This window comes from Prenolepis imparis, unplaced genomic scaffold, assembly GCF_030444845.1.
Source record: "Prenolepis imparis isolate NDT839.2.m4 unplaced genomic scaffold, iyPreImpa1.0 SCAF_1, whole genome shotgun sequence".
NCBI lineage: Eukaryota > Metazoa > Arthropoda > Insecta > Hymenoptera > Formicidae > Prenolepis > Prenolepis imparis.
Window position 1 is genome coordinate 8,668,990 of NW_028141159.1, and position 14,524 is coordinate 8,683,513.

Genomic DNA, 14,524 nt, shown 5'->3' on the forward strand with positions numbered 1-14,524 from the left:
GCTTTTAATAATTTATTCGCATTTATAAATAATGGCATATTCATAGCTACTTAAATTTTGCATTTTTTAAAAATAGCTATAATTTGCATAAATTTTTTGGAAACTTTCACGCAAGGCATATAAAAAATTTAATATATTTCAACAAATATTCTATTAAAAATGTTTTTATTATATAATAATTAATCGATTTTAATTTTGAAGAATATATAGAACATATCAATTATTAAAAATTCTCAATATTTATTTATTGCCTTCAATATTTATTTGTATTACAATATTTTATTAAAACTATTCTATTTTTTTAAATATTTTTTTTATATCTGCAGAATTAAATGAATAGTTTGTTTTATAATATTGTTAAAATTGTGTAATACATCGGCATATAGGCAAGATTTATTTTTGCTGTTCAATTATAGTTGTTGGAGCACAATACAATAAAAATTATTACTGTTTATCAAACGCAGTACACAAAACGATATTCGTTGATATTTTCGAAAGATACATTTATTGTTTTTTCTTTTCGCCGTTTTTGGAAACGAGTCACGTTCGATGCCGATGAAATTTGCATTTTTACCGAGTTGAGTTCGATGCAAATTTCTGGCAAAATTTTTCCCATCACTTCCCCCTAAAGCGGTCATATTTCGCTAATCCACAGGTTCACTTCGGGAAATAGTCACGGAAACATGAACTAGCTTGTGGCATGGCCGACGGTGGTTTATTTAAAACATCTATGCGGTTTTTGTTAACCATGCATACGGCATATGAATTTATATCATCAGTTTGGCCGCTTCCGAATGAGCAACTGGCGTTTCAATTGACGCCCGCAGCAAATTTCGAGAAATCAGAATATCGCAATTTAAAATCATGCGCGCTATACTTTCAACGATGATATGATTAATTTGCGGAGCATAATTGCCATTACATTAAAATTAGTCAATAACTTGGTGTAATGTATGTGTAATCAAAGTGCATAAAATTCGATAGTTTTGTAAATATTTCTGTCATGAATATAAAGCAACGGAGAAACTAAACTAATTAACGCAAGAATTAGATTACACCTAACAGAATTAATTTTACACAATAAAAATCACAATAAAAAGGAGAATTATTTTATAGAATCACGTAATAAATATAAAAATATTGAGCAATTGAAATATTTCATGCTTTCAAAGTAGAATTTATAAATTCACGTGTTATATGCGAGTATTTTTGTTCCAGATTTTATCCGCAATGTAATTTAATTTTAAAATAATATATATTTATAATTTATAGGTTTTGTGCAGTATAATAACATCATCGTACGTTACATACACTTTCGGTATAATATTGCATCTTTGCAAAGTATGATGCTACCTATCTCGTCTTATTGTATATATCATCATTAGTTGTACACGGAACTTCGTTTTCCTTCTACAAAAATTTGCTCTGGTTAAAATGATATACACCATTTTCCTTAGGTAGACGGTCGCAAGCAAAGCAATAATTAAGCCCTTTGTAATACATTAGATGCGTATATATATATACTGCACAATTCATATTCATAGCAAGAGAAAAATTATCGTTTCCTTAACTTTACATATCAGGGCTTACATATCAGAATATGCGCGAGAAATGTTTCTTACAATCGCGACGTATCTGAAAATCTCATTTCCGTACGGTACGAAGTCTTTTACTCGAGAATAATTATTTGTTTTCACGTACGAGCTATTAAATATTTCTATCATAATGAGTAGATAAAATACGTTTATCGCGATACGCTAATTAGATATTTTTTTCTAATATATATATGAAATACAGAGAGATCTGATATTATATTATTTCATGTCGCTCATTATGATTAAATGTCGCCGTATAATATAACTGTTTGACATAAATAACTGGCTAAATACGTATCTATAACGTTGGTAGTTGAGCCGTCGACCAACTTCTTAATATAAATCAAATGTTATAATCTGTAGTCGGCTGTGAAAGAACATGAGACTTTAAGAGAATGCTCTAGAAAGCATATGCACGACAAACTCTCTTTCTCTTCGCGCGACGTAATCTTTATAACTATCCATAAACTCTGTTTTTCATATCGTTCGCAAGCTCTTTACCCTAACCCCCTTCTCTGTCCCCCCTCCCCCGGCGTGTCACGACGACAAAATAATTTTCTCTCGGATAAGACTTCCATCCCGCAGATAAATTTTGTATTTTAAAATTATTTGCTATCTGGTAAGATATAGATAAACACCAATGTGATACATTTCTTCGCTTGCGCCGTATTTTTTGCGCTGTGATCACCACGCGAGCATCTTCTCGTAAATCACTTCATTTTCTTTCTATAAAACTTACATGTTTTCTAGTGCCTTTTTAATCTTTTTAATATCCTCGTTTAATATCGCTCGCGTTTAGCACATATACTTAATCATGCGCGTATAATAAATCGCAATATAGAAAAAAATATTGATTTGTTTACCAGTCTTTACTGTGTGTGAATACTAATCTTTAATGAATCACTATTCAAAGTGCATGCAATAAATACAATAAATGTAATGTAAATAAAAAAATTATATATAAATTATATAAAAAATTCTTGATTCCATTGTTGATCCGTATATCGCAAAACGAAGAGATTTTTATAAGAAATTAGCAATGATAAATTTTAATAATTTTAACAAAAATATAAATATTAAATTATAATATATGCGCGTGTTTAAGAAAAAATAAAAAAATAATTGTATGTTTCGAATATATTCTTTGCTGTTTGTAGTTTCCCTCGGGGGATTCCAATTTGTCGTATATTTAACGAGGACTTGTGGGACAATAAGAGAATGTTAAATCACGGATATCTATCTTTATGGCGCGCACACATAGAAAGGGTCGCGATGAAAACATCGGCGGTGTGTTATAACACAAATGGCGGTACATTAGACCGAAGAGAGGCCACCTTATTCATGGTACTTGAATTATCGCACACGGGGGACCGCGGTGATTCTCACTATCGAATATTGCACCGTTGTCCATTGATTGTCCACCGGCCGCGAAACAATGGCAAACGACAACCCTTATTACTCTCCTAAGGGAACTCTTAACATACTACTACAGTTCGGTCACCGGACGAGATTTGAAATCGCGCGTCCATTTTCACCGTCCGAAACTTTTGTGTTTCTCGCGGAAAATAATGCTCGCTTCTCTGTGCCGAACAAACAGGACGATCCCCCGCATCGCTATACGTGAAACGTACGTAACGACTACAAATACGGGGATCTCTTTTTTACAGTATCCATTGACGTTTTGAAAACTATGCGAAATTCAAACAAATCCGTTATTCCCCAGTGCTTTTAACGATGGCGAGTTATTGACATTTCATATTGTTCTCTATATCTAGCTATTGTTTCAGCACGTTTATGCATAATCCTTTTTTATAATTGGCGCAAAAAATCTTCGTATTCTTTAAAAGTCGCGCTACGCTTTTATTCAAAACTCTTAACTCGACTGGAAAAATGTGATTGTACTATATAAATGTGAGATCGCGACATTATCGCACAACACAGACAATAATAATTATCTGATTATATATATAAAATCTCATATATGTATATATTGTACATTACATATGAGATGGAAAGAAATATTTTGCGAAATACGGACAGTATTTCGTCGAAATCAAGAAAGATGATGCTCCACAAATTACCACGTCTTTATCGTAGAGGACATGCGTCACGACCAGAGATTTATTGTACGGCTGTCATCGCGTACGAGTAAGCGATTTGGCCGAAATTCGGATTACACGTCGTGACAAACGTTCTGGTCGCGCAACGCGTCATCCTTTACGTCTGATAATATTTGTTGAAATACACGCACAACGCGAGCAGGAATGTTGTGTGTTTTCCTTGACATGAAAAGCGCGACGCGGGATATAGCCTCGCCTCGTTTGCCATGCGTTGAAAAAGTGACTCGAAAATTGGCCGGACATTTTTCTTGAAACCAATTTGCAAAAAACACGCTCTCGTAGAAAGCGAGCTCGTAGTTCGAAGTTTCCAGTTGGTATACATACATACATACATACATATATATATATATATATATATATATATATATTGTATATACGGTGGCACCGTTTCCCAAAGTGTGTATCGCACATAAAAGTTATCCCACGTGTGCACGTGCTCTACGTGTCAGACATGTATGTACACGCGGAGGTTGGTACAGGCGGCAGTGCGAGACGAGGGTTGGGGTAGGGCGCGTGGTTGCATTAACTTGATTAAAGCGCGTATCCTTCCATCAGCGGGAACGCCGATGGGCGCACGTGAAAATAATCCTTAAAGCTCGGGACCGAGAGAGCGCGGGAGTAACGAATTTTCCTCGCTCGAACTTCCTTTGTAACGGTCGCAGGCTAGAAATTGCATACGGATCTGATTGTTTTCGGAGCACGGTCGCCCGGAAGCGGAATATAATAATTTCTCGCGTTTGTTTTTGCGTCTCGGTAATTACATTCAAACGTGCGGAACGTAGTAAGCTTTCCCCCGGTGCATCTGTGATTACACACCAGCGAGCCAGCGTGTATGCTGGCCGGTGGATGTCTGGTGCTTTTACGACAAAGCGGCAGTGCTTCGTTTGACGTGTAGTAAACATTGGCTGGCATCTGGACGGCATTATGCGGAATATATGATATATGTATATATACATATATATACACATTTTTTTTATCACGATGAAAGCTCCGTGTGTTTCTTGTACTTCATTAATTAACTCTTTTACCGACGAGCGGAAATCTAATACAGCATGCTATTATTTAGCGCTTTTTATGATGGAAAGTTACGAATATAAATAGTCTCGTGAAGAGGGAGAGATTTAATAAAATGAGTTTGCAGAGCAGTTTCCTTTTGCACGTGTCCTTTAATGCTTACGTTCGCCCATCAGCGAAACGTATCACAGGCATACTAATTGAATGCGAAACAATTGTATGAAAACAGCTGGACATTAAAATAAAAAAGACTTTTAGAATTATTTCCTTCATACAGAATGTGTCACATGCGTCGTCTGTTTGAAAGATCTCGCGTTGCCATCGGCTTTTGATTATCGAATCAGTTTTGTGTCTCCGAATACCGGAAGCAAATCCTCTCATACTTATTAGCTCATGTATGATGCCGGCGCAAGATTCGATTTCGATATGATACCACATCGTGGTTTACCGATTCTCCCATCGCATCGGCCATGAGCTGTCCACAAATGCCAACGGCAGGGCTCTTGCCGCACAATGCACCACGAAGCGTCGTTACACCACAAGGTTTGGATCGGGCGGAGGTGGCACGCGGAGGCGCGCGTACATATTTGTGTCTATGTTTCATGTATGTATACGAGTGTGTCTGAACGAGGGCTTTGATGCAACAGCGCGAACAAAGAGAATTCACGATGCACTTGTCTCCCCCGATACATCCTATTTTCTCGGTCCGTTGATCCGCATCGTGTCGCCGGTTAAATCGCGGATTCCTCGCGAGTATATATGTATACGTATATATGTATACGTATATACATATACGTACGTTAAAATATTTGCTTTCGAGCGATCTCAGCAGTTCATTATAATTGATACCGGGTCGCGTCGCGCTGCACGTAAAAATCGCGATAGGAATTTTCTCTCCCCCGAAATTCTATTCGAACGTATTTCCGTAATCTATCGACGAATCCCGGCGATGACGAATCGCCAAACATGAATCAGATTTACAACGAATCGGCAGATCGATGCTATCTTTACGGGCCGTAAAACATAAATCGTTGCGACGCAAGAGAGAGAGAGAGAGAGAGAGAGAGAGAGATAGAAATGTTGTTTCGATGACGCGAGATCGTGGAAATGCGAGAGATACTAAGGCAGAAGCGAATGCGAGAAATAGGGCTTGAACAAGGGGTGTCTCACTGTGGCAATACATGTACATTTTTTCTGGAATTACTTACGCATTACTTCGCATTACTTCGCATTACTTCGCATTACGTCGTATTATTTCGCATTACGTATTACTTCGCATTGATTTACAATTTTTTTGAGAGTCAAATTTATGATTATTTATTAATATTTCAGATAAATAGGGGTAATAGTCGCAGAAAAATAATTTTTTAAATTTAATAAAATAAGTTTTGTATGTGTGTGTGTAAAATCAAAGTTTATTCTTGTATGTACTGCGTACATATGCACTCAGTGCTTCGGTAGTAGTGCACATGTACGCGTTCTCGCTTCTTTTATTCGTCTCTTTTTCCATCACGCGAGGAAGACAGAAGACTATATAAAAAAAATTAATTGAAAAAAAATACAAAGAACTAAAGAAAATATATAATGACTAACTCTGTAATGACTAACTATGTAATAAAAATGTATAATATATAAGCTAACTAATATATAGACCTACCTATATAACATGCTACCTAACTAAAATATATATATGTAAACACAACTCTATACAAATATATGTATAACAAAATATTATAATTTATAAAATCATTAATAATTGATCAGATCAGGGGGTCGATCATGTAACTTTTCTTTAGAGCGAAAACGTGAAAAGTGAATAATTTCACTATGGAAACCAATGCGTGATTGGCGGAACAGAGCAAAATTTTTCACTTTTCACGTTTTCACTCTAAAGAAAAGTTACATGATCGACCCCCAGTATTAAAAGTTTGTATTTTGTGTTTAAATTCGTATAAAAGAAATAAAAATTTAATATAAACATATAAATAAATTTTTATTAAAAATGTTTTTAGTTGACTTTTTAAAAATTTTTGAATTTTTTAGTCAGTTTAAAATAATTTTTTTTCATTTATTTTTATTTATAATCGGAAACGTCTTGTTATATATTAAGTATTATACATATAGGGATATCTTAATTTGGGTGTTTCAACTAAAAAATATTTGTATGATAAAAAATATTAATTTTGAATTTTTTGCATAATATGTATATCGATTACATAATTAATAATAATATCTTATACATTTATTTCTCTTAATATCGTTCTCCATTTTAATTGCATTTTTCTTTGCTAAATTAAAGTTTTAGTACTAACATTTGAATATATTGTATTTTATTTGAAAAGAGTTGATATTATTTTCGATGAAATCAGAAACGATACATAAAATTTTATAAAATGTTATTACATATCCTATAATATTCTGACATTTTGCAAAACTTCTAAATAGTGTTTATTTTAGTAAATAAAGAGGAATATTTAATTGGAAAAAACTGCAAGATACTCTATATATTACTTACTGTATTTGTAAAACAAAAAATGATAAACAAACATATCGAATTACTTTAGAATTACATGGAATTACTTTAGCATTACATGGAATTACTTTATATTATCTTATATTGCATAGTATTACATGGAATTACTTTATATTGTTTAGTATTACACGTAATTCCGCCGCATTATTTATAATTACACGGCGCATTACATGGAATTACTTGGAATTCCCGATAATTCGCAATACGTGTACAAATTTTTGGTGAGTGAGACACCCCTTGGGCTTGAACCTTGTTAATAACGATAATAGCGGCAGTAATGCGCGTAAACAGCAAAGACGCATGCGGCTTATGGTTTAAACGATAAACGTTTCTCGCCGCGAATAAACGGAATATGGAAGTGTAGAACTCGGGGTGTAACCCCTTTGTGTCGAAAAGCCTCGTAAATACTGGCACGATTATCCCTTGGCGCGATTCATAATGCAGGAAAAACGATGAGCGATTACGCAGTCAACTAGCCAAACTCAATTCGGAGCTTTTCGCCACGACACTACAATCCTCTTTCTCTGTTTATCCTTTCTCTATGCTTTCCAGCTGTTTATTTCCCTCTGCCTCTTCTTCAAGTATCCTTTCTGTTAACAATCAAAGCAGAAAAGGAGAGAACGGGAAAACTTTTCTTTTTTTCCGAACTTCCTTCTTTTATACCTGGCGACGGATCGGTATCTATTTGTAGCTGGAACGATGTGGGTGCCGGAGATTACATGTCGCTATTAAAGGGGTTCGACGTGAAATTGATCTATAATATCGGGGTTACTATCACTATAAGAGATTATAAGCAAATCTGCATAGAGATTGGGATAATTGAAATGGCAATTATACAAACTGCAATTATGCAAATGCTGCTCGGCTGTCGCTTTAAGTTTCGAGCATTGCTAATTTTAATGAATTTCAAATGCCCTTTCGAGAATATGTATCTACATGTACATTTATATGTTACATTTGTATAAAAGATTATGTAAAATACGATTGCGTACACCTACATAAGAAAATAGGATTTATAATAATTTATCTTTAAAACTATAAAGATGTTCTGCTTTAACGTCACAAATAAAACTGTTATTTGTTTTAAGTAAAAATTATGAAGCTTTATTTATTACTTATACGAGCACGACTGCGTTCTACGGTAAATATATTGTGTGACATGAAAGTCCAAAATATTTTACCGCAATTTGCCGTTTGCACTATCGTCGTTTGTGCTTTCATAACAGGCTATCTTCGGCCGCTATATTTTCATCTTTGCGGAATATACTTCGCGTTAGATATCCCACGACTGCGTATTACGTTATACGACACTCGCATAAACGACCGGTCTTATAGTCACAGTCGACCAGCTGGTACTAACTTAAAATTAATACATCTGTAATATTGCAGAGACATTTTGCAAACATTATATCCCTGTATCGTTTGAATTCTGAACAAAAGCTACTATTTTTGGCTTTTGATTGTAAAATATTGTTTGAAATTTTACGGCATATATTATAGACGTGATTAGTTTATCGAACAGTTATCAAAATTTTAATTTTAATTCGACAAGATTTACTCTTTATATGAGTTACTCTTGTTTAATAATAATAATAAAATTATAAATAATGTAAATTTTAAAATCTGTAGTTATAAGAAAAGTGATCAACGATATAAATATCATGTTAGAAATAAAATAAACTTTTCTTAAAATATCTAAACGAATTCTTAAACGAAAAGATAATAATATAAACGATATTTTCTAGTCTAAAGGTTTCTTTTTAATCGAAAATTCTTTAAATTATTTTATGCCTCGTTCAATATCACATATAATACTATATAACATTTTGAAATAAATTGTTGCGTCATACAAACGAACAGAAATTGCCAACATAACTGTCAGCATGTGACGCGCAACGTAGTAGCGAATTTTTAAATATTACGATTTTTCAATTCGGGAAAAGAAATAAATTTGAACACAAGATAACAATTTGAGCACAAGGAACAAAACAGGCAGGCATTTGACACACGTTAGGATTCCTTTCCTATCCTATCGCGTTCTTCTGGACGAACATATTCCTATGTGCAAGCGCGACGTAAGAGTCACAACCGGATGCGCGCAGGTGCATCGGAGTTTACTAGCAATCTCTCGCGGAAAAGTAAAACAACCCGTCGTCCCAGTTGCACGAGACCCTCGTATCCATTCGTTGAATGCTGTATATGTATGATTGGGAGGAAGATGGCGAAAGTAGACACGGGTGAGTGGAGAGAGAGAGAGAAGCGGAAGAGAAAACGAAGGCGGGAGGAAAAAGGTCTGGCCACTCTGTATAGTTATACCATATTTACAGAGGGCATAGAAGAGATACGTTTTAGTTTTGCATTTGTCGCCGTGGTGAATATAGTACTTGGAGAGAGAGAAGAGTGCTCGTGTAGAGGGTAGGTAGAGGTACGTGTGGGTGGGTGGATGGCGACGCCGAAGGAAAAAGGGAAGCGGAAAAGGTGATTGTAGAGAGATACACGCGCGGTGGCGAACCGTCGACCGGCGATAGGAAAGAGGACGATACAAGGGAAAGAGATACGAGATACTGCCATCTAACCGCGTCAGCGGGTGTGAGTCGGGTTCGAGAGTAAGGGGATGCAGGTAGAGTAACAAGGGGAGGAGGGCAAAACGGCAGGGACGAGGGATAGGAGGGGTGAGACGGCGGGATCGGGTCCCATGTGCCTGTCACGGTTTTACAAGTCCATAAAAAGAGGAATTTCAGACTGAGTTAAATATTGCTGCCGCTCTCACTGAATTTCAAGCACGCACACGCGTACAAGCCGCCGCCGCCGCCGTTACATATATAATAGGGCGCGCACGGAAACGCGACCGCGCACCTTTTCACACGTGTAACGAGCGCGGGGAATGGGGTAGAGGGAATCTTCCTGAGATATTTATTTGGCCGTCATGCGTGCCTGTTAAATTATTTCAAGCCGCCCGTTTCGCGGGCATGAACGTCGATGCCGAGGGATTTGGTCACGTAACGGGTGGATTTTATTTTATCATTCATATTATTCGCACACTATTATAATTGACAATAAGTTGTATGTCAAAATTTGTAAGTTCGTCTCGTGTCCGTATTATTTCGGGGATATAAGGATGTTTTTGTATAAAAAAAAAAAAAGAGAAAACTAAAAAAACCTTAATTCATACAGCTTGCATTGTAATCCGCATTCATATGCATCAACCTTCCTATGCGCGCAAGCATATAGAGATTGTTGGAAGAAAGTAGTTATGACGGGTTTCGTGGTTTATGGCTGATTCCCCGAGGTACACAGACACAGGAAGCAAAAGAGATTATTACAAGGGACGTACGCTAATCCCGAACTACCGCTGTACCGGACAGCCTTACGCGTACAAGTTATTCTAGAAATACATGGAACTGTTACACCAAGTCCCATTTCACTGAATATCCTATGCTTTATCTACATATACACAAAGGCTGAAATAATAAATTAAGCAAAATTATAACTGTGCACTTCAAAATCCACGATGAAATTTTTAAGAAGATCTCTCGCGCAACTACGTTTGCAAGAATTTTATGTAACACAACATTTGTTACATATTTTCATACATTATTTATTCTGCTACATTGTAATAACTATTGCTCGCTCTATGTCAGAGTATCTATGGCCCAAATTAAAAATAGAAAATTGCAGATAATAATCATTATCATGACGGATAATCAATTATGAGCATTGTTTGTCGATTGAATCATATTCGCTGTGCATTTCAGTAAGTAACGTTCCAACGATTTCTCTCTTCTCAACGATAAGAAAACTGGAACATGTTTTATTGACGCTGAAAACTATTCAGTGCCACGAGATGCTAGAAAATCTATTTCTAACACGTTGTATCGAATACAAAAGCTATAATGGCTTGTCGGATCGTGACGATCCGCGAAATTGGCACTGCTATATATGCACATAGGTATATATGAATTTAGATACTAACCAAAACAACACATTTTTATTTTATCTATACAGTTACCTATAAATCTTATGAAACTTGTTTTCTCTCTCTTTCTCTCTTCTAATATGTTGTCAAAAATTTGAAATAAAAATAGTACAATAAAACAATAATATCGTTATAAAAGAAGCATAATATAAAAAAAATATTTGTATTTATTATCAATTTCTTTTAATTTATGAATTTGTATTGTGCATTAAAATTTCTATATAGAAATTCTTGTTGCCAATGTTACTAGTTAATAAGAGTCTCACGAACATCAGTTCACATTAAACATTCGATTCAATTAAACATACGAGTAATTGTAGTCGCGTGGAATCAAGGTAGAACAATGTTATTAATGATGTATTTAATAAATGCTTTTTTAGTAAAATATTAATTTAATGTCACTGGTATTGAATTATTTTATTCCAGTCTGCGTAAATTAGTTTAATCTTTATTCCACGATAATGGGCTTTGTGAAATAATCATTAAAAGAGAAAATATGATAAAGGTTTTATAAAAGCACATATAAAACATTTAATATGTAAAATAAATATCTTCTTGCAAGATTGATTTATAAATCCATGTTTTATCTAAAAATTAAAATTGAAATAACACTAGAGAACAAAATTAGAAAAATAAGCATTTGAAATATTTTTGAGAATATATTCTAGCTACTATAACATTATTAATATTTGTACTTCTAAATTTCAATGAATATGTTATTTATAGTATTGAATTACAGTTGCGAGTCATTGTAGCATTGACAAATAATTTATAAAATTATATGTTACTAAATTATATATTACAAACACATAATAGAAATAATAAATTAATTGTCACGATTTAATAAAATAAATATATATGTATTTCATAAAGACGTTTATTAATAGATAGAATCGAGAGAACAAATATTGTATTAATATAACAATGTAATGATAATAAATGAACTATAATACTCAATTAGATTATAATAGAGTAATAAATTTCTATTAGAAATTTCGTAAATTAATAAAGATATTACTGCTTTATTAATGTTGCTAGGTTTCATTAATGTTATAAATAATATTAGATTAATATAGAAATATGTTTGTTTGGATCGAATGTATTCGAGCACTTACTGGGAGGTTAATATGTTATTATTCAATGAAAAATTCCTAATATTTTTCACATAATATATATTATATATATATATATATATATATATATATATAATTTATTAAAAATTTAATTTGCTCTGTGACGAAAAATGGCTTTAAAAATTCTCTTGTAGAATAATTCTCTATTCTGTCTAATTAGTGTGCGAGTCCAACAAGTCAAGCAAGTATAGGATCAAAGGTAAAACGTACGATGCTAAATATTTTTTTCCGTGTAAAGATGAAAATCTGAAAAGTGGGTGTACTTACTGCTCGTGTCCTGCTTTGGTTGGTTACCCGGCGACGTCGCCCAGTTAACTTTCATCTCCTGAAACATTTAAAAAAGACAAAATGCGTTTAACATGCTATATAATAATGCAAAAGATAAACAACATATTTGAAGCTTAAAAAACATTTACATACATAAATATAATGTGTTGCAGAAATAGATGGCCAACTTTAAGAGCATTTTCTACTCACCATTAGAATGAAAAGAAGGTATATAAATATTGATTCGAAAATGCTTTCTGTCTAAGTTATGAACACTTTATTTACAACAAACTGTGGTAAGAATATTTATTATTAAAGAAATTATTGGAAATAATTTTCTTCTGTATTAATGCATACCTCGCATCGATGTTTTATGAATTGTTGAAGATGTTTAAACATTCTCGAAGTATTTTATATTTTCACAACAAAGCGATAATAGGCTTTGCAGGAGCACTTTCATAATAGCAGGCCTGACATAAACGACACGAAAGACTAAAGATATCTCCATAAGTTAAAATCTAAGAGGTTTAAATCGGGAGATTATTGTTTACTTTTAATGGAAGGTTAATAGAAGGATAATCTATGAGACGTCGATGCGAGACATGTTATCTGTTGTAAATAAAAAGTGTTTATAACTTGGAAAGAAAACGTTTCCAGACTTATGTTTATATGACTTTTCATCCTTATAATGAATAGAATATGCTCTTAAAGTTTGGCTATCTATTTCTGAAACACTTTGTATATATGTATAAATATATGTACTATGTAGCCAAAATTGACGCGTTAAATCGTTATTAATTATACACATTAACATATAACAATCCGGTTTAAATTTAAATTAAAAATTTTTTCTTTCGTTAAGAATTATTTTTGATAATTTTTTGACAATTTAATCTTCATATCAACATTGTATATAAGTTTTGCTTGCTTAATATATTTTATATTTATATTTCTGCATTGCTATTAAGTTTTGGAGCTACAGAAATGTCTTAAGTCAAACTTAGAAGAATCGATCACACATTACTTCTAAATCGGATCTGCAAATTCCAGTAGCGAGGAAGTGGTTTCACTTTGGAGAAGACGTCGGGCGGCGGAAATGGGACGTGTCGGGTATCGTCGAGTTCTAACAGATGCCGTAAACTGGATTCTTTATGCATCGTCGTATACCGGCTCTCGTGGCGTCGCAGATATTCGATAGATAGTAAAAGTCATTTCGTTGGAACCGATCGCGTCCCGGGAAAAAATGAAGACACGTAAACGCTGCGAGATCCACGAACGAGTCGCGGAATAAGTTTTGCCATATTGAATTTCGCGATGTATACGAGATATTTGCAAAACGCCAACGGCTAACTCAACCAAGTTATTATCATTACGCATGTATAGCATTCATCATTGATTTGATATTGTCAAAATGTCTAACACAGAGAATACAATTACGAATGATAGAAATCCATTGATTTGTATTGACAAAACAGCATCGTTCTTCCAGGACAGTGCTGTGTACAATATGTCTCCCTTGTAAAACGTTTATTGACAATTAATAAGACCTCCGGCAAAATTTCATGTAAAAACATGTATCGAACCTGTAGCTATATTATTTGTCTATTCTAAAAAAAATTCTTATTTTAATATAAGCTTTTCAAAAATTCCGAAAAAATATATTGTCTCTTATCACTAAAATTTTTTTTGTTATTAGCAATATTAAGCATGTGTATTTCTCATTATTTTATTATAAATTATTAAATCTAAAATTACTTTGAAATGCTTTGAATGTCGCGATTTCATTTTTTTATACGTAATCTATTGCCAATTAATAGTGATAGATTCCACGAGCATGATATAAGCAGGAAATAGTAAAACGTTACGGTCGAATGCACGCGAGTAAT

The 14,524-nt window shown here is 33.8% G+C and overlaps 1 protein-coding gene across 5 annotated transcripts in view; it reads right to left on the bottom strand.

Moving 5' to 3' along the window:
* The window catches only part of LOC145944593 (cytotoxic granule associated RNA binding protein TIA1), a 445,453-nt gene that overhangs the window by 234,566 nt on the left and 196,363 nt on the right, over positions 1-14,524 (bottom strand). For all 5 annotated transcript variants that reach the window (XM_083053014.1, XM_083053042.1, XM_083053024.1 and 2 more), the window contains exon 3: positions 12,639-12,696. In XM_083053014.1, the coding sequence (XP_082909140.1) occupies positions 12,639-12,696 (58 nt within the window). The remainder of the gene's footprint in view (positions 1-12,638; positions 12,697-14,524) is intronic.